Raw genomic sequence first — 24,052 nt, 5'->3', positions numbered from 1 at the left:
GCACTTAGTACATATTAGTGGAAGGAATGGATGGATGGATGAATGAGTGAATGCTACCACAAAGAAGCAGGCTTGAACACAGTGTATTGGTGAGAGAGACAGAATATGAAGCAGGAGAGGTAAAGAGAGGCCAGATCATGGAGGGCCTTGAATTCTCTGTTAAGAATCTTAGACCTTATCCTCTATATAATGTGGAGCCAATGAGGGGTTTTAAGTAGGATTTCAAAGTGATCAGATTCTGTTTTAAATAGAATAATCTCAAGTGACAAGAAGGGGTAGGTGGGGAGATGGTGAAGGAGATACTATAGGTATAGACATTATTTCTGATTTCTAGTGCCCTGATCATTGTAGTCATGAATCTCTTAATGTACTTCAATTTGTCTATAGCCCACCCAGAGCCGATAACAATAACTAAGGTATGGTATATCCTGCACATATTAGATTAGAACCATGTGTATAGTGCCTCATGACCAGTACTACATTTTTGACATGCTTGGAAAAATACAGAGGAATGGAGTAGAGGTAATTTGCACAGACTATTTCACCATTTCCCATTTTTCCTTTTATTTCTCCCTGAATATAAACTAAATAAAAGTAAATGTTAGTTATCATTACATAAGACCAAATGAAGGAGAACCAATGACAAACACAGTGCTTGTTTGATAAACACTTATTGTCCTCAAGTGCTTACTCTCTGCCTGGCACTACTGTTCATTAATCATTGCAACAACCCTTGAAGACAGGTGCTGTTATTATCCTCATTTTAAAGATGAGAAAACTGGAGCTTGACAAGTGAGGTATTTAGGAGATAGAATTAACATGGCTTGCTGATTGTTTGGATGTGAACTTTGAGGGAGTGAAATCACTCAAAATGATAGCCAGCTTTCTGGTGTGAGCAACTGCACGGTTGCGCTGTTCACTGAGGTGGGATTAGAGAAGGAAGAACAGGTAATGGGAGAGGAGAGAGTCGAAATGTACTAGGTCATCTGAGGACTACATTAAGTTTTAAGTGCTTGAAAGAGATGCTCAGCTGTCATTAGATATTTCAGTGTGGGTTACAGGAGTCTTTTCTGGGCTTCCTATATGTGGGAATCCTCAGCATACAGATGACAACCAAATCAGTGGGAATGGTAAAATCACCCAAGAAACATGTGAGCATAGGGCAGAGCACTATGGATCGTGAACATTTCAAAGGAAAATGAGGAGCTGCCATAAAAGTGGGAGGGGAACGAGGAATGTGCACCATCTTAGAGATAAAAGAATAGAAAGTGCTATGAAGTGAATGTTTGTGTCCCCCCCCCCCCAATTTATATGCTGGAGTCCTGCTCCTCAATGTGATGGTAGTTGGAGGTGGTGCTGTTCTGGGTTAATTAGGCCAGGAGGGTGGAGCCCTCATGAATGAGATTGCTGCCCTTATAAGAGATGTGTGAGAGCTGATATCTCTCCATCATGTGAAGATACAGCAAGAAGATAGCAGTTTGCAAGTCAGCAAGCAGGTTCCCACCAGAACTCAACCATACCCGGCATTCTTGTCTGAAACTTCCCAGCCTCCAGAACTGCAAGAAATGAATTTTTGTTGTTTAAGCCATCCAGTTTGTGATATTTTGTTAAAGCGGCCCATACTAAGAGGATTTAAAGAAGAGGAAAATAATCAATGTAAAATCATGCAAGTTTGAAGTATGGTAATTGTTTTAGCAACACTGTTGATAATTTTGACTGGAAAAGAGAGGTGGGAAAGAGACTACAGGTTAAGTTTGTGTGGTGACAGGTTTGGGGGGTGTGAAATTGAGAAAGGTGACTTTGGAATGTTTTAGATGAGAGATAGTCTGCCAATCTTTAAATGCTGATAATAAAGAGTGATTAAGCGGGGAGCCATTTGAGAAGTCATGAGACAGAAGGGTTCATCAGTGGGGCTAGACTCAGTTGGCAAGAGGGAATAGGAATGTAAAGGGGACGGGGCGGGGGAGCTTAGATCAAAGGAGAGGAGAAGGAGGAGGGATTATTATTATTGCAAAAGAATAGGAGAAAGGATTGTTGAGGGGTCTAAGGAGGTTAGGAAATTTCGTGGCGAAAAGTAGAGAGTTCCTGTGACACGAATTCTACTTTGTGAAATAACAGGAGACGTTACCTTCTGAGACTAAGCACGGAGATGGCGGGGCAAGCTTCGCTCTTCATTTATCCCCACCGACTCAATGCTGGTGAACTCTTTGTGGCCCTGCATCCTTCCTTTTGCCGGAGGAACAGCGCTTGATGTTGTTTACCACAAGTTATTGACTGTGTGACAGACTGGGCGATATTCCAGTTGGACTATCACTCCCAGAATGCAGTGCGGCTACGGGGAAGTGCCGGGGCGGAGAATGCAGCAGGCCCCGCCCTACAGCCCACTCACCATTGGAGGAGCGCTCACATTCCCAGGAGGCCGCGCGCGGGCGGGGCGCTTTACGCGGAAGCCGGTGGCGTCCGGTCCCAGCCTCCTCTGGGAGCGGGCAGTTGGCGGCCCGGCTCAGACTTGCGCCCCTCGGTTCTGAGCCCACGCGCTCTCAGGGGGTGCACGGACAGGTAAATTGAACGGGGCGCGCTCGGCAGAAGGCGGGGAGACGACGGCGGACGGCGGGCAGAGGGGTGGACAAGAAGGTGCTGGGGTGGATCGAGGAGGCAGTGCAAGGGTGACTTGGGCTTCTCTGGTGTCGACGGTTCGAATTGTCGGGCAGGTTCAGTTTTGGCGAACTGCGTTTTGTGCTCTGATAAAGAGTGTCAGAATGCGTCACTGAAGTTGTTGTTACAGGAGGGCGAAATGTTAACTTTCTCTCAGTTCGCATTCTGCAGGACCTTTCTTTAGCGTTTGAGATTCAGTCTTGAGATCTGAGTCTTCTAAAAACTAGTCTCTACGCCCTTGTTTTGATGACGTCACTTTGTGCTTCACCTACTTCTGTGCTCCTTCGTGGGTTTGTACACCTCCGCGTGCCCTTTCTTCATCGCCCATTGTTTCATTCCTCTTCTTCCTCAGTTCGGATAGGGACTCAGTATCTCTACCCGGACCTATTTCCACAGCGTCGACCTGTATGTTACTGTTATAACTGGCCAATATTTAACAAACTCTGACCATGTACTAGACTCTTTGGTAGATGTCTTACATCTCCCTCTCCCGTAACCCCCACAAATGAGCAGCTGTCAAGTGCTTTTCTCTTATTAATTGCGCTCAACTACCTGTACCTCCATTGTCCCACCCTCGATCCCAGAGACATGTGTTCCCTTTGAGTAGCTGTGGCTGAGAGCAGACTCACTCATATGTTTAATAAATATTTATTGAACAGCTAATATGTGCTAGAGACTCTTCTAAGCTCAAGGGATATAGCTAGAAACAAGACCTAGGAGATCGCTACTCTCAGTAGCTTACATGTTTGTGTGTGTGTGTTGGCAAACAGGAATAATCCAGATGATGTGATGTGATGTGGTGGTGGTTAATGCAAAGTAGAACAGGTGGTTGACTTGACAGGGTAGTCTCATATCCTGAGAAAGTCAGAGGGATTGGGTTGGGTCTCAGAACATCACCATAAAAGAGTATTTGTAACACCAACAAGAATACAAGAGGTCTGTAACCAGACTTCAGGCTTTTCATAAACACCTCTTCTTTTCCTCTGTCATATCAGTATTTGTTCTTCATTCTTCTGTCTTCTCCAAGGTTATTACATCAGAACTGGTGGTTTATCTGTCGTTGGTTTATTTCCTCCTAAGACCCAGACAGAAAGTTGGGGATTAGATTAGATTAAAGCAGCTCAACTGCTTTATCTTAATTAAGGAGATAGTTTAGTAATCAAAATATCCTTCTTACTAGGTCCTACTGAATATAAAGTTATCTGTTGTTTAAACCAAAACATGCTCAGTATTCATTCATTTATTTAACACATATTTGAGGGAAAATTTATGCCAGGCACTGTGCTGGGCACTGGAAAGCTAGTGAGGATAAAATAGACCTTGACCTCTCTTCCAGAGAAATAATTTTAATAGTATGCTGAGGAAATTCCTAATACATAGGCTGATACCTGCATTTTTTCCTCACCCAGGGTGAGATAATCAGAAACCTTTAAGAAGTCTGAATAACTTTGTACATTTTTAGGTTATTCACTGGTTACACTTAATTGCACTTATTTGTTTATGTCTGTCTTTCCCATTGTACTATGGCTCCCTTGAGTATAGAAGTCCTTTCTTACTGGCCTTCATATCTCCAGTGTCTACTACTTTGGCTGTCATATAGTAAATCCTGGAAAAATATCTGTTGAACTGAAATAGAAAAACGATTTGATCCAATCTATTAATTATTTCATTTACACAAAGCCTTCTTTATAAAAGGTCATTGTACTTATCCCTGAAACTTCTCATTCACCAAATGCAGACCATTCTATCTCATCAGGCTAGTTTACCTTCCCTAGTTTGTTCTCACTTCTATGCCTTCTCTTGTTTCATAGCTCTCCCATAAAATGTGTTCCCATGTCTTAGCACTTTCCATGCCCCTTTCTCATTTAATTTAATGGGCCAATTTAATAGTACGTAAGGGTGGAAACAATCTAATTTCCATTGTGTATTTCCTGTGAAACATTCTGCTAATGAACTGTTGCAAGGATTAACATAATACATTCCTTTGCAGTAATATAAATAATGATACAGAATGCATTCTTTTGATTTTGCATTGACTATTACCATGTGCTATGTGAGAAGTTAATTCTTCCACCTTTTTTATCTGTTTGAACAGTTGCACAACCTTTATTCATACAACACATTATAGTGTCATTTGGTTTCCACTTGGTAGAGACACATCTTTAAATATTTTCTTCTTAGCCTGAGATAATTGTCATTTTATCACTCTGTAACAGTTTTCAGAATGTCAAGTCTCAATTCTTCAAATAAAAGGTTCTTATTATGCAGATATCTTTCAACTGTAAAATGTTACTGCAAAAGATAAACTTTGTCTTTATAACTGATTAAAAAACACAACAGGAACACAAGAGTGCTGGAGTCATGATTGTCATTATGATTTTAGGATATGCCAGCCTAAGAGCAGCCAGACATGCTTCCAAGACATTAAAAATTAGGCACTGTCATTTTAGAGAATTTCTTGGCTCTTAGGCCTTCATAATGCAAATGCAGCATGGAATTGTGTGCCATCACTCATTTATAAGGTATATGTGTAGATCCAGAATATTAACATACATGATATCAAAATAAAAATATAGAATTAAAAAAAATCCTCAGAACACATAGACTCGAATGTGAGAAAAACTGACTTGACCTTTTTCTTTACTCAATTCCCTAAAACCATCTTCACCCCTACTTGAAGATGCCTCCACTGAGGAGCAGTGTTTTCATTGTTTCTGTTCTATTTGCAGTTTGTTTTTTATTTTTATTTTTATGTATTGTTTTCTAGAGAGGGACATGGGGAGTGGGGAGCAATTTTTTTAAGATTTATTTATTTGAGAGAGAGTGTGTGTGGGAGGGGAAGGGCAGAGGAAGAGAGAGAAGCAGACTCTGCATTGATTGCAGAGCCTGAATCGGGGCTTAATCTCACGACCCTGAGATCACACCTGAGCCGAAACCAAGAGTTGGATGCTTAACCAGCTGTGCCACCCAGGTGCCCTGAGCAATTTGTTCATAACACAAGTAATCCCTTACTTATAAATGGATATATTTCAAAAATTCCTTTTTTAAGATTTTTTGAAACCTGATGCCTTTTTCTTTATAAATAATGCTATTCAGGGCATTTCCGTTATTATGCCAATTGGTAACATCTTAATCTTTAATGGACTTAAAGATCTTCACCACAATTTAATAATTCCTCTGTAAAAAACTACATCTAGAATTCTCAGTAGGATTCCCCCATAGCATATCTTTTTTTTTTTTTTTTTTTAATCCCAGCAACTGAAACGAAAATGACCTTTTCCTTGGAATCTTCTAGGCAGTAGAAACAGGCCTTTCTAACTTCAGGCTGTTGGAGATTGCCCTTCTGGCCCATCTCTTTAAGGACAGGCCCCTAATGAGAGTAAGGAAAGAGTGATGTGAATATATAGAGAGGGAAGAGTAAGAATGATTTGGGAAGAACAGTGAGTTTCTAAGATGTTTTGTGTCCTCATAAAAGATATGTTGAATCTTGACCAGTGGTACCTGTGAATGTGACTTTATTTGGAAATAAGGGTCTTTCCAGGTGTAGTTAAGATGTAAGTTAAAATGAGGTCATAGTGGAGTGGGTGTCCTAATAAGAGAAAAGACCCAGAGACTGCTATGTGAAGGCATGGACACACATGAAGAATACCATATGAGTATGGAGGCAGAGGTTGAAGTGCTGCAGCTGAAAGCCAAGGAATGCCAAGGATTGTCAGCAGACTACCAGAAGCTAGGGAGAGATAAACGATTGTCCCCTATAGATTTCTGCGGGAGCCTGGCCCTGCCACCATCTTGATTTCAATAAATTTCTGTTGTTTTAAACCTTTGTGGCTTTTGATACTTTGTCAAGGCAGCCACAGGAAACTCATACAGGATTCTTAGCAGGAAGGAAGTAGAACTGGGATAACGGCTGTGGAACCAAGTAAGGCATGAATAAGAGAACGGAGGAACAGTGTGGAGACAGGGCTTTCCTTTATATTTCATTATTGGGTTTTTTTCCTTCTCTTTTCCCTCTGGCTTTTTCATTCTTTTTTTCTTGCATATTGTATTTATATAGCACTTTATGGTTTATTAGACATTCACATACTGCTAGTAATTAGCAGAGCCAGGTTTTCTCACTTTAAATGCAGTATTCTTTCACAGTTTCTGTTATCCCAATATTCATTAAGACTTTAGATTCAAGTAATGGGGATTAAGGAGTACCCTTGAGAGCATCAGCTGTTGTATGGAAGTGTTGAATCACTAAGTTATAAACCTGAAACTAATTTTACACTGTTAACTGGAATTTAAATAAAAACTTAAAAAGACATTACAGATTCTATTGCAAGAGAGTTACAATGGTGGCAGATGAGACTTGATAATAGGTGAGGTTTTTAACAGTCTAGAAGAGAGTAAGAAATTCCTATTATTGATGTCTGAGAAGAAAGTTTCTGTTGCTATGTACCTGATGTTTAACAGACATTTTTTAATTGGGGACTGATTTTCTTAAACAAAACACTGTTTCCCTGTAACATATATCCATTGTTCCAAGTCCAAATAATGCACTCCCTGTTCTAGGTGACTGTACTTCATGTAAAAATGAAGACTGTTGTCACATTCCCTCTATATTTCTCTTTTTAATATTAAATATTTCTAGTTTCTCTATTCATTCTTCAAATGATAGAATGTCCAGGTCTCTGTCCAGGTCTCTTACCCATCCAGTCTTGAAATACTGTACCCAGACTTGAACTCAGTATTCCACATATATTCTAACCAGCAAGAGAGTATAATGGTAATAGTAGTTAAAAAGATCAAGACACCCTGTTTTTAAATGTAATTTAGGATTATGTAATCATTTTAAGCAATTACCCGATGTCAGTTCATAATGAACTTATGGTCCACTAAGACTAGATTTGTTTTTTTTTTTTTTTGTATTGTTGCCAATTCAGTTTTCTTCTTGAAGCTACTAAGGGACTGAAGCTGCTACTTTTTCATGTCTCAGGGACCATATAATTTCTCATCTCTGTTTCTCTTTGTGTTATTGTTCCACTCTACTGCGTATCTGTTTGACTAACCAGTAACTTCCTTCTTTAAAAAATTTCAGTGGCTCTTTAGAGTCTTCCTACTGTGCATCAGTAAACACAGGCAGGAGCTGACATTTGTTCCTTCTTGAAGCTTGCTTTCCCTTTGGCTTCCAGGCCACCACACTCTTCTGGCTTTCCTCTCATTTTCTCAGTTGGTCCTCCTCAGTCTTCTTTGTGGGTCTCTGTTCATCTCCCTTTCCCTCAACTATTTGTTGTGCCTTGGGTTTTGTCTTTGGCTTTCTCTTAACTTTGGTTGTGCCCTGATTTTTTTTTTTCTATATGCAATATGTCTTCAGCAAATAGATGATGTTTAAAATGACTGGTGTAGATGAGCTCTTCTTGGGATGAGAGAGCATAGAACCAAGACCCATGGAAAGTCAACATTTGGAAGTCAGCTAGAGGAGGAGGGCTCATCCAGAAAACAAGGAGCAGCCAGATATGTGGGAGTGTTTCAAGAAGGAGGGTTAGTCAATGGTGTTGACTCTTCCTAAGAGGTCAGGTAAGTGAGAATAGAGAAGTGTCCATTGAATTTTATAGCATAGAGGCTGTTGATGATCTGAGCAAGCATGGTTTTGTGAACTGTTGAGGGCAAAACCCAGTAAGTTGAAGAGTTAAAAAGAAAGAAGTAGGGGGCGCCTGGGTGGTCTGCCTTCGGCTCAGGTCATGATCCCAGGGTCCTGGGATTGAGCCCCGCATCAGGCTCCCTGCTCCGCGGGAAGCCTGCTTCTCCCTCTCCCACTCCCTCTGCTTGTGTTCCCTCTCCCGCCGTCTCTCTCTCTGTCAAATAAATAAAAATTAAAAAAAAAAAAAGAATGAGGGCAGAATAAATTATTAAAAAAAAAAGCAGAGAAGCAGAGATAGTGTATAGATTATGATTTTAAGAAATGGAGCAGTACCTGGAGCATGTTATAGGGTCAGCTGAGGCTTTTAAGATTGAGGGATATAATGTATGAGAAAGTGATTTGGAAATTGTAACTTACTACATATGTGTAAAGAGAAATCCAGAAAGAAGATGGCTAAGGACACAACCCTGAGGAACACCCTCATTTAGAGAGTGAAGAAGAGACCCTGAGAGGTGTTCAGCTCAAGACACAGATGAGCGCTTCTTCTGCTCTATGTGCGGTTTTTCAGTGCTGAGATTCCAAGAAGGAATCTCTGGATTCCCTGACTTCAAGCACTTTATGGTCTGTTGCTGTGTTTCACAAAATATGGTTAAGGGAATGACCTGCATTTGGATAGGCTTGTCTTAAGTATGTTATTCCAGGGTCTTACCTCAAGCCTACTGAATCAGAATTTTAGGTGATGATGCCAAGAATTTGAATTTTTAACTGTGAGTGTCACTCTTCCACCCAAGATAACTCATTCACTTACAGTTTAAGAACCACTGGCCTGTTGGATGAAACTGAACATGTTAACAAATAATAAGTTGAAGAGTTAGTAGAAAAATAGGAAGGTACTTGGACATCTCTTTTTATAAATTTATTCCATTAGATAAAAGAAATGGGGCTGGTAGGTGAAAAAAATAGTACAAATTCATTAACACAAGAGAGACTTAAACTCATGCTGTATTTTTTTAAGAAATGTTTTGTTTATGAAGGATCTTAACATAATTTAGAGAACCATTCTTCTTGTGGAAGGTTTGGGGTCTTTTCAGTTTGTTTCTATTATGGATAATGCCTTTATAGTAGAGGCAGTATGTACTATATGGATAAGATTACAGGTTCTAGAACCATACTGCCTGGGTTTGAATCCCAACTCTTATTATTTACTAGATCTGTAATTTTGGGCAAACTGTGTAAGTCATCTATACTGCAGTTTGCTCATTTTAGTATAAGTATCATAATAGTGTATAATTTAATTGATGTAAGTATTGAGTGAGTTAATAGTTGTAAAGAGCGGGGCGCCTGGGTGGCTCAGTTGGTTAATCAACTGCCTTCGGCTCAGGTCATGATCCTGGAGTCCTGGAATCGAGTCCCACATCGGGCTCCCTGCTCAGCAGGGAGTCTGCTTCTCCCTCTGACCCTCTTCCCTCTCGTGCTTTCTATCTCTCATTCTCTCTCTCTCTCAAATAAATAAATAAAATCTTTAAAAAAATAGTTGTAAAGAGCTTAAAATGGTGCCTGGTACACAGTAAGCACTTAATAAATATGGGCTATTAATACTGTTAATACATATCTTTCTGAATCTAGAGTCAAACTTCTGTTGAACTATTAGGATAAATTTTCAGGATGGGATTATTGCATATGTGGAATTAAACAAAACAAAGAAAAAGAGACAAACAAAAAACAGACTCTTAAATACAGGGAACAAACTGGTGGTTGACAGAGGGGAGGTGGGGGGGATGAGTGAAATAGATAAAGGAGATTAAGAGTACACTTATGGTGATGAGCACTGAGTAATGCATAGAATTGTTGAATCATTATATTGTATACCTGAAACTAATATAGCACTGTGTGTTAATTAGCTTTAATAAAAAAAGGATGAACCACCTCTTATGTCCCTTTACTATTTCTGGTAATTGCTTCTCAAATGGTGATATACAATTGTGCTGTATAATTTGTAAATGCACCCTATCTGTGTGTATGTGACATATACATTACAGTGTATACACACACGCGTGTACATATTTGGTGTGTCTTTCTCTATATATACATATCAACATGTTTTAGGGTTGTAAGCTTGTACAGGACTGTGACCTTTGTGTTAAGCCTGTTATTAAGTGTCTTACATTAACATTATAGCCCCTTGGTCAATACTGTCTCCAGGTACACAAACAAACGGAAGGATATTCTGTGCTCATGGATTGTAAGAACTAATATTTTTGAAATGTCCATACTACCCAAAGCAATTTTCAGATTGAATGCAATCCCTATCAAAATACCAATAGCATTTTTCACAGAACTAGAACAAATAATCCTAAAATTTATATGGAACCACAAAAGACCCTGAATAGCCAAAGCAATCCTGAGAAATAAGAACAAAGCTGAAGGTATTACAGTCCCAGACTTCAAGATATATTAGAAAGCTATAGTAATCAAAACAGTATGGTGCTGGCATAAAAACAGACACATAGATCAATGGAACAGAATAGAGAGCCCAGAAATAAACCCACAATTATATGGTCCATTAATCTTCAACAAAAGAGACAAGAATATACAATAGGGAATAGACGGTCTCTTCAACAAATGATGTTGGGAAAACTGGACCACTCTCTTACACCATACACAAACTCAAAATGGATTAAATACCTAAATGTGAAACAAAACCATAAAACTCCTAGAAGAAAAGTAGGCAGTAATTTCCTTGACATAGGCCTTAGCAACATTTTTCTAGATATGTCTCCTTGAGGCAAGGGAAACAAAAGCAAAAGTAAACTATTGGGAATACATCAAAATTAAAAGCTTTTGCACAGGAAAGGAAACCACCAACAAAACTAAAACGCAACCTACTGAATGGGAAAAGATATTTGCAAATGATATGTTCATAAGCGATTAGTATCTAAAATATATAAAGAACTTCACACCAAACCCCCCCGATAATCACTTTAAAAGTGGGCACAGGACCCAAATAGACATTTTTCCAAAGAGGGTATACAGATGGCCAACAGATACATGAAAAGAAGCTCACCATCAATTAACCATCAGGGAAATACAAATCAAAACTACAATGAGATATTGCCTCACACTTGTCAGAATGGCTAGTATCAAAAAGACAAGAAATAAGTATTGGCAAGGATGTGTAAAAAAGGGAACCCTTGTGCACTGGTGGTGGGAATGTAAATTGGTGCAACCACTGTGGAAAGCAGTATGGAGGTTCCTCAAAAAATTAAAGATAGAAATACCATACAATTCAGTAATTCCACTACTGGGTATTTACTCAAAGAACTAAAAAACACTAATTTTAAAGGATATATATAGCCCTATGTTTATTGCAGCATTATTTACAATAACTAATACACAGAGGCGACCCAAGTGTCCATTGATAGATGAATAGATAAAGAAGATATACACCATATATACATGCACCATATCTTCTTTATCCGTATATCCATATCCATCTTCTTTATCCACACACACATATATATATATGGATATATACACAATGGAATATTATTACTCGGCCATGAAAAAGAATGAGCTCTTGCCATTTGCAACAACATGGATGGACTTAGAAGGTATTGTGGTAAGTGAAACAGAGACAAATACTGTATAATTTCACTTATATGTGGAATCCAAAAAAAAATGCATTAAAAAAACCAAAAAGCAGAATCAGACCTATAAATACAGAGAACAAACTGATGGTTGACAGAGGAAAGGGGGATGGGCAAAAAGGGGTGAAGGGGAGTGGAAGATACAGGCATCCATTCATGGAATGAATAAGTCATGGGAATAAAAGGTACACCATAGGGGATAAAGTCAATGTGTCATAATAGTTTGGCATGGTGACAGATGGTAGCTACACCTTGGTAAGCATAGCATAAATTGTAGACTTGTCAGATCACTGTGTTGTATACCTGAAACTAATGTAACATTGTGTGTCAAATATACTTCAATTAAAAAATTAATATTGAAAAAAATACTCTCTTCAGGTAGATGTTGGTAAATGATAGTTTTCTTTTGAAAGATCACGTCAAAGAAATATTCTAAGTTTTGTGTGTCTTTTTTCCTTTTGCTAGATTGAAGCCATGGCCATTCTTTTTGCCGTTGTTGCCAGGGGAACGACTATCCTTGCCAAACATGCTTGGTGTGGAGGAAACTTCCTGGAGGTGACAGAGCAGATTCTGGCTAAGATACCTTCTGAAAATAACAAACTAACGTACTCACATGGCAAGTGAGTTCTGCTCTGCATGGGTAGAGGGTGAAAGAGGTGAACTGTATTATAATCAGAACAATAGAAAACAAGGTTCTTAGTAGGTAATTTAAATAAGCTGACAGAACAGTAATCTTTACCAGCTTAGATAATGGTCTGGTTCTATTCATTATAAATTTGAATTTAAATTATGTTTATCATCAAAGTGATATTAATATTTTAAAGAAAGATATGGTAATGTTACTTGTAAAAAATGACTTTGCTATAGAGCTCTAGGATATGTGCAACATGATACAGATAAAAGACATAATATTCCTTTGTTCATTCAGTAAATATTTACTGAGCACTTGACTATTGCCAGGCACTGTGCTTGGTGCTGGGGATACAACAAGAAATTACACAGTATTTGCCCTCATAGAGGTTACAGTTTAATGGAGGAGACAGTCAAATCCATAGATAATTGTAGTAGATGGTGGAAGGTAGTGGATAGGAGGATGGCATTCTAGCTAGAAGGAATAGCTGGTAGAGAAGTATGGAGTTACAAGTTCATAGTACATGTTTAGGGAACTGCAGGTGGTATTGTGTGACTGGTGCTCAGCATGGTGAAAATAAAGCTGGAGAGATAGGTAAAAAAATCATATAGGGTCTCATAGGCCATATTAAGAGATTGACTTTACCCTGTGGACAGTGGGAAGGCACTGACGTTTTCAGCTGGGGTGTGACATGGTCAGGTTTTGCTTTAGAAAGATTGCTCTGGTGGCTGATTGGAGAATGGATTGGGGAGGGCATAGGTGGGAAATCTTAGTAATCAGAGAAAAAGGACCTCAACCTTCCTCATCAATACTTAAAAAACTTTTGTTATTTAACCCATTCTAATTTCCCTTAGTTCCTGTCTCAGAAGGAGGTTCTTACTACTTTCCAGAGCTAGCTCCTTGTATAATTTAGGACCTACTCTAGTCTAAACTACTGTAAGAGAGATACCCCAAATACAGTGTTACTTAAATGAGATAGCCCAGAGATGAGTACTTCTAGGCTGGTGGGGTGGCTCTGTCATTTTCAGTTAGTGTCTTCAATTAGCTCTGGCCAGGGCAGCTCCTTTAGTTCTTGTTAACATCCTGTGCTCAGTAATTTTAAAGGCAAAGCCCAGAAGTAGGATGACATTTTATTGTTCAGAAGTTTTGGCTTATGTTTTGTTTTTCTCTACATAGTTATGTAGCTAACCTAGCTGGAAGGGAGGCTAGAACTTGTCATTTATAGCTGTGCAGTTGTATGTTCAGCTAAAATTCTATTACTCTAGAAGTTATAGGATATTAGGAGACAGCTTGCAATCTTCCATTCTATTCTTTTGGGCCACTCAAATATCTGGGTGTACTCTTCTTCCCAAACAAAGAGCGCATATCCTCTCTGCAGGAGATGGCTCCAAAAACTCATCTGGTCACTGTCCAGTTCAGAGACTCTGGGTGACACACAGTCTTCTCCATCAGGCCCAGGGGTGGCTCCTGTGACTTAGCATAAACTAGAAGAGAAGTGATATGTTCTTCCTGCTCCCCCTGCCCAACCCATTAGACAATGGTAGAAGTAGAACAACACCAACGTTGAAGTTACAAATTCACATTTAGAGAAGAGAAGGATGAGAAACACATAGAAGTCACTGCTTCCTAGCAGTGTTCCAGTAACTCCTTCACAGCAATTTCAAAGATTCCGTATTCTGACTCTGGAGTGGTTAGTGGTTCAGGTTCATTGGAGGAACTCCCTTGTCTTTTCTCCTTGAATCCTGGCTTTGTTCTCCGGGAGGCTCTTCCTTGTCCATTATCACCTGGCCACACCCAAAATGGGTGTTAATGTGTCATCTTTTGGAACTGTACGGGTTTTGTAGTCTGCTGCCTGCTGGTATGGTTTAGAGGTCCAGACGTCTTAGGGGTCAGATGATCCCAGCTTCTTGTGAGTATGGCTTTATAGTGTTTTCAAAAACTTATTAGACTTATGGTCTCTGTGTTCCTACTCAGTTCCCAGGAAAAGGCCCAGGGAAAGCACATTCAGTCCTTTTAGAGGCAAGACTGGGAAGTGGGGATATACCTTCCACTCACATTTTATCAGCCAAAATTAGTCACGTAGCCATATCTAGCTACAAGGGAAGCTAGAGTATGTAATCCAGTAAAATGTGGTTATAGTACAAGAAGGCAGCATTGTCCATCTGTTGTGCCTCTCCACTTGCAGTCCTGCCCAGTATCCTCTGGAGTGAGGTTCCAGCACTCAGTTTTTCCTTTTAACATTCTGCCTTTTTTCTTTCCTATAATCATATTCCATCATCCTGATTAAAAATATCTGTTATTGTACACTGAAAGAAAAAAGTCCATTTTACTGTAAGACAACCATTTCCCCCTGAAATTTGATCTTCCTCTTGCTATTTCTATCTTCTTTAACAACATCACCAGCCATTCAGTTGGCTAAGACTAACACTGAAGAATCATATTTGACTTCCTCACCAAATCCTTGCCATTCTCCTACAAGAGATTTTTCAGTCCATTCCCTTTCTTCTATCCCCACTTGTCAAAGTGTTTAGTTTAGGCCTTTATTGGTTTTCATTTTTAATAGCCCCCTCCTAACTTGTTTTTCAGCTTCTAGTTGTTCCTTCCTTAAATTTGTATTTCACATTCCTATGATTACACTTTCTTACTTAAAACCCATTACTTAAAAAATAAATAAATAAAACCCATTACTTTGGGGCGCCTGGGTGGCTCAGTCATTAAGTCTCTGCCTTTGGCTCAGGTCATGGTCCCAGGGTCCTGTGATGGAGCCCTGCATCTGGCTCCCTGCTCAACGGGATGCCTGCTTCTCCTACTCCCCCTGCTTGTGTTCCCTCTCCGCTGTCTCTCTCTGTCAAATAAATAAATAAAAATTAAAAAAATAAAAAATAAAACCCATTGCTTTTAGAGTAAAGCCCAAACTCTACCTTCATAATTTTGTCCATTCTTGACCTTTCTGCCCTTATCTCTCTAGGAGTCCTTGCTGTTCTCTGACCTAGCTGTGTTACTTCAAGCTTCATTACATCTTTTTTTTCATGCTTTTGAACTGTCTCTCCCCTCCCAGCCCAGTGGTAAACTTTTGCTCATTTTATAGGTCCCAAATGAGATACTTTCTTCATCATTATTTAATCCTTCTAAAAGGGCAGTTCTGATCACGTCCTTTTCATTCAGCAGTTGCTCTGTGCACTCAGGGTAAAGTTTCTTAGTGACTTGGAAGACTCTTCAGTATCTGCCCCTGCTTCCTTCTCTGGCCTCATATCTCACTACTTTAGCCTTCAGTTTTGTTCTCCAGCCATACTTAGCTATTTGCATTTCAATGCTGGGTTCTTTCTCTTTCTATTCTTTGCAGTAGCTATTACCTTTTACTTGAATATGTTTTTCTTTTTAAAAATCTGAGTTTGCCTTTCTGAACTTAGATATTTCCTTTCCTAGAAACCCTGAACTCCAAGACCGGGCCAGGTGCCCCCTTTTTGCTTGTCTCCATAGCATCTTTTGTTTATTCATACTGTAGCACTTACCACACTGTGTTACAATTGTAATCTTTACTTTCTGTCTCTGTCATCTGACTGTAGGCTGCTTGGTGGCAGGGACCATACATTGTAACTTTTTGTGGTCTTCACACCAAGTTACTCCCTAGGGTACAAATTTTCTGGAGAAAATGATGACTTCCATTTTGGACACTGTGTTTAAGTTGTCTATGCTATGTCCAGTTGGATGTGTCTAGTAGACAGTAGTGTATGTAGGCCTGGAGCTCAGGAAGTAAATCAGATCTAGGTTTGGGAATTATCATAATTGTGGTAGCTGAAAACAACAGCAAGACATGACAGTGGATGCCACCATCCAGGGACTGTGTGTGAGAAGAGCAGAGAGCTGAGGATGTTGGAAAACATCAATAGAGAGGGAAAGAGACTGCTACATTAACCAGGCAAGCCTGGTGTTGGGAAATCTAGTGGAGAGAAAACACTTTTCAGAAGAAGGAAGTGGTCAACAGTATCATGTTTCAGAGAGGGCCACTGGATATGGCGATGTGGAAGTTATTGGTGGAATTGATGTGAACAGTTTTAGAGTAGTGGAGGAAGACATTTTGCCTGAGTTCCCATACCTCCTTGTAATTCATATCAAGCCTTTATGTGAACATTAAAAGTATAATTCAGCAGGTACTCTTATCTATCCACTTGCCCAAGGTAGAAATCTGGGAGGCAAAATTGAGTTACCTTCTGCTTCATTTCCAGTAGCCAGTTATCAAGTTCTGTTCTATTTCTTCTGCCTTTTCTTTTTCATTGCTCATAGTACTTGAGTTTATTTCCCTCTTCATTTGCTTACCTGCTGTACTACAGTACTCTCCTGTCTGGTCCTTGTTTTTTTTTTAAAAGACTTTATTTATTTATTTGACAGAAAGAGACACAGCGAGAGAGGGAACACCAGCAGGGGGAGTAGGAGAGGGAGAAGCAGGCTTCCCCACGGAGCAGGGAGTCTGATGTAGGGCTCGATCCCAGGACCCTGAGACCATGACCTGAGCCGAAGGCAGGCAGACACTTAACGACTGAGCCACCCAGGCGCCCCTGTCAGTTTTCCATGCTCTAGCCAAAACATCCTTTTGCATGACAAATCTTACTACACACTCTTCAGGCTAAAACCTTTTGATGCTTGTTCATTTTTCTTAGGATAGTGCATAGTGAGGTTTTAACATTTTATATAACCTGGTATTTGCTTACTTCTCCAGCCTCATCTGTGCGGGTAATTTGTTTTTTCCTTCTATTTCACTCTCTAGTCATGTGAACTCATTTGACTCTACTAAACCTATTATGTGCTTTTTTTAAAAAAAATCTCCAGGCTTTTATGCTTGTTGGTTTTTCACTCTGGAACCCTCTTTGTCTGCTCTTTACCTTGCCATCTCTTACTTATTCTTCAGGTCTTGACTCAGACATTATTTGCTCCAGGATGTCTTTCCCATTACCCTTTGCTAAACTCTGTTAGGTGTCTCCTTTATGTTGCCAGAGCACCATACTGCCTTTTACTCCTTATCCTGTTTTACCATGCTGCTCAGTAATTCCCTGCACTGTGATCTTTGTGAAGGCAGGGACTGATGGTTTTGCTTATTTGTATCCTCAGCACCCAATCCAGTAACTGGCTCAAAGTAGATGTCAAACAGTTGTTAATGTTGAGCATTTGGTACAAAAAGTGATTGCTCTGAGATTTTAAAAGAAGGCAAGGAAGACGTATGGCTCACTGGAGGTTAATCTTAATTATGTGTCCCTCCTAAGATGTTATCTCTTGTTGAGGCCCTAAGAGTCCAATTATGCTTTTGCAGCTACCATTTTAATGGGTAATGTGCATACTGTTGTGCTACATAGTTAGGGTAGAGACTTTATTTTAACGTCTTATTTATTCTTAATCAGTTTGACTTGAGAGAAACAGGTGTATAGGGGAGAGGGAGAGGGAGAATAGATAGTATCTGTAAATGATATGGTCACATTGGTGGTACTAAATTTGCTTATACATAGATAGAAGATGGAAGTGAAAGCGATATTGCTCATAACCACAATAAGTTTTATATCTTTTATCCTACAGTTATTTGTTTCATTACATCTGCCAAGACAGGATTGTATATCTTTGTATCACTGATGATGTAAGTAACTTGAAGACATGTTGCTATTTAACTATGTGTACTGTTAATAAAGTCAGTTCTTAATTATCTATATCTTTAGTAGGTAAAGGTGATGTGATTATAACTGTCCATAGCTGGAAATTTTTCTATACTTTGCATTTATCATATGGAGCAGCAAATGACAAGAAGAGTTGATGTCTGGATATATGCAAATCAGCTCAGTTTTGGTAGAGTTTTAGCTTAACTAACCTCTTGCAACTTCTGCATTTCTCCCATTGTGTAGTGAGAATTGGTCTTCATCATCATGACCCTTTGATATCAAAGCCTTTCAAAATTTATTTATCTGAAATATTAAATAGGTTATTTTATTCAATACTGATTTTATTTTATTTAAATCCAATTAGCCAACATATAGTACATCCTTAGTTTTAGATATAATGTTAAGTGATTCATTAGTTGCATATAACACCCAGTGCTCATGTGAATAGTGAATTCTTTAATGTATAATGACCTTTGGAAAACAAAATCACAATACGTCATGATCAGCTTTGTAAACCTGTAGTTCACGTTGGTAGGTTGTTTTTTGAGTATTTATAGGTTCTAGACCAAAATGCTCAGTAACTTAACAATGCCATCAAGGTCATTTCTCTCCTGTGTTATCCTTAGCGTCAGCTTCTTCCTAGTACATTCCCCTATGGTTGCATGGAGCCACATGCTTTTTTATTTGTGTCCAGAGGAACCATGTCTTTTCAAATCTCTTATTGTAAGAATGAGGAAAGTTCTCAGAAGCACACGCTCCTCTCCCCCTCTTTCAAAATGAACTTCTTTTCATGTCTTATTGGCTAGGACTAGGTTACATACTTATTTCTAAATTGATCAATGACAAGAGGCGTGGAATTGGCATGATTGCCATAGGTCAGGGTTTTTAACCTTTATTGTGTCACAGATCCCTTTGACACTCATGGGCCCCTCCCAGGATGTTTTTAAATGTATGAAATATATGATTATAAACAAAACCAATTATACTGAAATACAGTGTTCAGAGTATTTTAAAAAATTGATAGAGTAATATATATGATTTTTATGAATTAAGTAACAAGATCTAGTCATTGGTCTGATAACTAATAATAATTTTGAAGTGATGAGTATAAATCATATTTTGAAATATCTATAACTGATGGTATGTGAAAAAAAGATTTCTATTGGTGACAGTCACAGGTACTGTTTGGTACTATTCTGGTTTGTTACCTACAGTCAGATTGGAAACTTAAGTTAAAAATGTGGTTTATTTTCTTTTTTTTTTTAGATTTTATTTATTTATTTTATTTGAGAGCGAGAATGAGAGAGAGAGAGAGAGAGCATGAGAGGGGGAAGGGTCAAAGGGAGAAGCAGACTCCCTGCCGAGCAGGGAGCCCGATGCGGGACTCGATCCCGGGACTCCGGGATCATGACCTGAGCCGAAGGCAGTCGCTTAACCAACTGAGCCACCCAGGCGCCCTGTGGTTTATTTTCTATCCAAATACATGGACCCCTTGAATTTGGACCACTGACACCAGTGTAAGAACCCTTAGCTTAGGCTAATCATCTTGGGTGACATGGAGATCATTGTCAACCATAGTGATCATCACAGTGATTTTTATCCCTAGTTTCACAGTGTTTTCTAAAATTATTTTAAAATTCCAGCTATATCTGAAATGACTAATGTGAAAAGGCTTGGAATAGATAAGAAATATGACTAAATTTGGGTATATCAGAGTTGAGTTTTCCATTTTGACTGGGACCAGACGAGTACATCACTTGATCTTTTCAAGTATACCATCACTATTAAAAAAAACTCAATTCAAAGTATTATCAGTAGTGTTATCTTTGTGTGTGAAAGACTACTATTATTATGGATTTATTAAGCATCTTCTTGTGCTGGGCCTTCTAATAGATCCTGTGAAAGATATGGAGGAAATAATACCCAATTCTTACTCTCAAGAAACTAACCTACATACTGTTATCTTTAGTTGGCAGTAGTCAAATAAATATATTTGGATTGGACTCTCAGTTCTTTCTTTTATTAGTCGTTTGACCTTTGGCAAGTTACCTTTTAAGAGCCTTTGTTCTCTTATTGTAAAATGAGGTCAGTGCTAGTTCCTCCTCATGGAATCATTGCTTAGTAAATGTTAGCTGTTCTTATGGTTGTTGTTAACCCTAATCATCCATATCATCTTTGTTTACTTTCTAATGTGAACTCTGTGTTGGTCTCTTCTCAGGATTTTGAACGTTCTCGAGCATTTAATTTTCTGAATGAGATAAAGAAGAGGTTCCAGACTACGTATGGTTCGAGAGCACAGACAGCACTCCCATATGCCATGAATAGCGAGTTCTCAAGTGTCTTGGCTGCACAGTTGGTAAGATCTTTCTCAGGATATAGTATTTTGATTCATATCTTCTTTATTACCTTCAGGCACTTTGAATATAGGGGACTCCGACCTGCAAATATATTTTTTCTGATTGTGCTATTAAATGGCAACGTAATAAAACTTCCCAGATAGAAAAATTTTAAATAATCAGTGATACTCTCTATTTAGTGTTCAAAGTATCTAGGAATGGGGAAAGACATTAAAGATCATCTACTTGAGCTACCCATCTAATGCATAAATCTACTCAGTATGCCAAATGGCCTCTTAACTTGTACATTAACCTTCTACCCTCCCATGAGGCAACTGTAATTTTTTTTGAGTGAGAGAGGGTGCGTGCCTGCCTGTGTGGTGGGGGAAGGAAGGGGAGAGTGGGGGAGGGCCAGAGAGAGACTTTCAAGCAGGCTCCACACTCAGCACGGAGCCCAATGCAGGGCTCAATCTCACAACCCCGAGTTCATGACCTGAGCTGGAAATTAAGAGATGCCTAACGACTGAGCCACCCAGGCACTCCAAGGCAACTGTAATTTTTGAACAGCTTAACTTAGTTATTTGAAAGTCTGCTCATCTATATGAATACCAAACTGTCAGCTCAGTAAAGTTTTGCATATGTATACACCTATGAAATAACACCCTTTTCAAAATACATCTCCATGACCCTAAAAGTTCCTGATGTCCCTTTGCAGTCAATCCCCTCCCCAACACTCTGCCCCAGGCAACTTCTCTCTTTTCGGTCACTATGAATTAGTTTTGTCTTTTCTAGAATTTCCTATAAATGGAATTTTGCATTACATACTCTTCTGTGTCCTGCGTGCTCTGTGTAAGGCTTTTGATATTCATGTTGTGTAAATCAGTAGTTCCCTTTTTTTTGCTGAGTAGTGTGTGCATATATCACAATTTGTAATAAATTATCAGACTTTTTTCCTAAGTGGTTGTACCATTTATATTCCCACCAGCAGTTCTAGTGTTTCTACATTCTTGCCAATGCTTGTTATGGCCTATCTTTTTAATTTTAGTCATCCTAGTGGGTGTGTAGTGATATCTCATTGTGGTTTTAATTTGCATTTCCCTGATGACTAATGATGTTGAGACCTTTAAAAATGCTTCCCTTTTAGCCATGAAACTATTTGAGTGCAAAGACATATGTTCTATCTATGATTGTATTGTGAATGAGAAACAAAAGAATTATTGTGATTGAGTGCCTTATTTTTCACTTCTTTAAGTGTTCTTTTTAATACTTTTTGAGTGTTACACTTCTAAATATGCATTCTTCTGGGGATGAAGTTCCTTTAAATAGTTACAAATCTTTATTCAGTCAGTTAGTTTGTTTCATACTTCCCACTAGAAAACATTCGTACATGTGATATTGTGTAAAACATCACCAACCAAAAATATACCAATATATAGTCAAAGGTAAAGGGTGAGCTGGCAGCAAAATTTCAACTTAACCAGTTTGTCATTGGCTCCGTATCTATGTGTCACCCTCTGAACAAGTCTGTGCCAGGACTGTCATTTACAGATGGAGATAATAATAAGAGCATCTTCATCATGGAGTTATGGAGTTTTTGGGTAGATTAAATAATGTTCTCTCTTTGAAGCATTTAGCACAGTGAAGTGAGTAGAATGTTGTATATTAAGGACTTCATGGATAGCTATGGATAATAATTTCAAAATACATACAGTTATCGGGCACCTGGGTGGCTCAGTTGGTTAAGCGACTGCCTTCGGCTCAGGTCAGGATCCCAGAATCCCGGGATCGAGTCCCACGTCGGGCTTCCTGCTCGGCGGGGAGTCTGCTTCTCCCTCTGACCCTCTTCGCTCTCGTGCTTTCTATCTCTTATTCTCTCTCTCTCTCAAATAAATAAATAAAATCTTTAAAAAAATACATACAATTATCAATGTCTTAGATTTCTAGATCCTATAAGAAGCCAATGAAGATAGGATGCATACTCTGATCCCAACAGATAGAAGAATAGATGCTCAGAAGGTGGGCCAGCCTCTCCTCATCATACCCAAGAAGTGGGGAGCAATTTAGTGTGCTTTTCCCTGTCCTGTTCTCCCTGCCCCAACTACGGTCTTCTTTTCTCCTTTCTTGTCTGAGCACAGATTATATAACCCTGTACTTCTGCCCCAAGAGTCTCAGGTATATATATTGATATAATACATTTACCTTTATTTTATGCTGCCTTCATTTTTCCCTAGGCCTAATAACAATTTTTTTAAAGATTTTATTTATTTATTTGACAGAGAGAGAGAGACACAGCGAGAGAGGGAACACAAGCAGAGGGAGTGGGAGAGGGAGAAGCAGGCTTCCCGCGGAGCAGGGAGCCCGATGCAGGGCTCGATCCCAGGATCCTGGGATCATGACCTGGGCCGAAGGCAGATGCTTAACAACTGAGCCACCCAGGTGCCCCCTGATAACAATTTTTAAATGAAATGACATGTATCTTTTATATCAATACAGGCATAATTTAATAGCATTCCTCAGTGTCATTCCTTTTCTTTTTGTTTTCCTATTGTAAGTAATGTCTGGATAAGTTAAATCTTGTTTTCTTATAGAAGCATCACTCTGAGAATAAGGGCATAGACAAAGTGGTGGAGACTCAAGCCCAAGTGGATGAACTGAAAGGAATCATGGTCAGAAACATAGGTATGTTTCATGGCATAGTCCACATGCATATGGGCAAAAATGATAATTGATTACTTGATTGGGGTCAAATTATTCTAGAAAGGCTGAAATAGTACTTCCTGAATCTTACTTTTGGAAACTAATAATCAGCTGAGATATGGATGTTACCTACCTATGATACTGTCTACTGTATGAATGTTTTTTTCTTAGTACTTATGACTGTTCTTCATTCTAATTTGTTAGTTGGCTTAGCAAGAATAATTTGAGATTCTTGCAACAGTTCAGCAATTAAGAATAATTTAGTCAGTTTTGGCTGGAGATACCCAGATCGCTGATGTTATCAGTAGATACTTAAAGTATAACTTTTTGACCTCCTCAGAAAGTTTGTAACACTTGATTGAGAGAAAGAATTGGTCCAAAAAATCTGTTGTACTTTTCAAAGAATGAACTATGATATAAATTCTGTCAGCCTATGTTTTGTCAAGCTATATAAGCACATTAAAATAATCCAGAGAAATGCATCGTTTTTTTAATTGATTATGCAATTGTATTTAGATTTAGGATGATGCTAATTTTTTAAAAGCATTGGTTCTCAAAATGTAGTCCCTGGGCCAGCAGCATCAGCATCCTTTGGGAACCTATTAGAAATGCAAGTTTTTAGGACCCACTCCAGAGCTATTGAATCAGAAACTCTGCGAGTGGGACCCAGCAGCCTGTGTTTTCACAAGCCCTCCAGAGGATTTGAATGCATATTCAAGTTTGAGAACCACTCTTTCTAAGGGGAATAGCTCAGACAATAACTTGTATAAAATTGAATGCAAATTATTATATTGTTTTATAAGATATTTAATTGAGAC

General features: G+C 38.9%; 1 protein-coding gene and 1 long non-coding RNA gene across 3 annotated transcripts in view; one reads left to right on the top strand and one right to left on the bottom strand.

Moving 5' to 3' along the window:
- The window catches only part of LOC113930857, a 48,197-nt gene extending 45,895 nt beyond the window's left edge, over positions 1–2,302 (bottom strand). For both annotated transcript variants that reach the window (XR_003522620.1, XR_003522621.1), the window contains exon 1: positions 2,129–2,302. This is a non-coding gene — a long non-coding RNA (uncharacterized LOC113930857). The remainder of the gene's footprint in view (positions 1–2,128) is intronic.
- A 127-nt stretch (positions 2,303–2,429) lies between these two features.
- Positions 2,430–23,281, top strand: VAMP7 (vesicle associated membrane protein 7). The gene is made up of 5 exons (XM_035725674.1): positions 2,430–2,559; positions 12,394–12,548; positions 18,125–18,182; positions 20,420–20,557; positions 23,126–23,281. Exons 2-5 carry the CDS (start codon positions 12,403–12,405, stop codon positions 23,264–23,266), a joined length of 483 nt encoding a protein of 160 aa, XP_035581567.1. The 5' UTR covers positions 2,430–2,559; positions 12,394–12,402; the 3' UTR covers positions 23,267–23,281.
- The last annotated feature ends 771 nt before the right edge of the window (positions 23,282–24,052 follow it).

This window comes from Zalophus californianus, chromosome X (assembly GCF_009762305.2).
Source record: "Zalophus californianus isolate mZalCal1 chromosome X, mZalCal1.pri.v2, whole genome shotgun sequence".
Taxonomy (NCBI): domain Eukaryota; kingdom Metazoa; phylum Chordata; class Mammalia; order Carnivora; family Otariidae; genus Zalophus; species Zalophus californianus.
The sequence above is the reverse complement of the archived record's forward strand: the minus strand, read 5'-3'. Positions and strand labels throughout refer to the sequence as shown.

Bases quoted from the DNA above. Each gene is read 5' to 3' on its own strand.
- VAMP7 (XM_035725674.1), top strand. From the start codon at position 12,403: ATGGCCATTCTTTTTGCCGTTGTTGCCAGGGGAACGACTATCCTTGCC. The intron at 12,549-18,124 runs GTGAGTTCTGCT...TTTATCCTACAG, and splicing joins CTAACGTACTCACATGGCAA to TTATTTGTTTCATTACATCT. The intron at 18,183-20,419 runs GTAAGTAACTTG...GTCTCTTCTCAG, and splicing joins ATCTTTGTATCACTGATGAT to GATTTTGAACGTTCTCGAGC.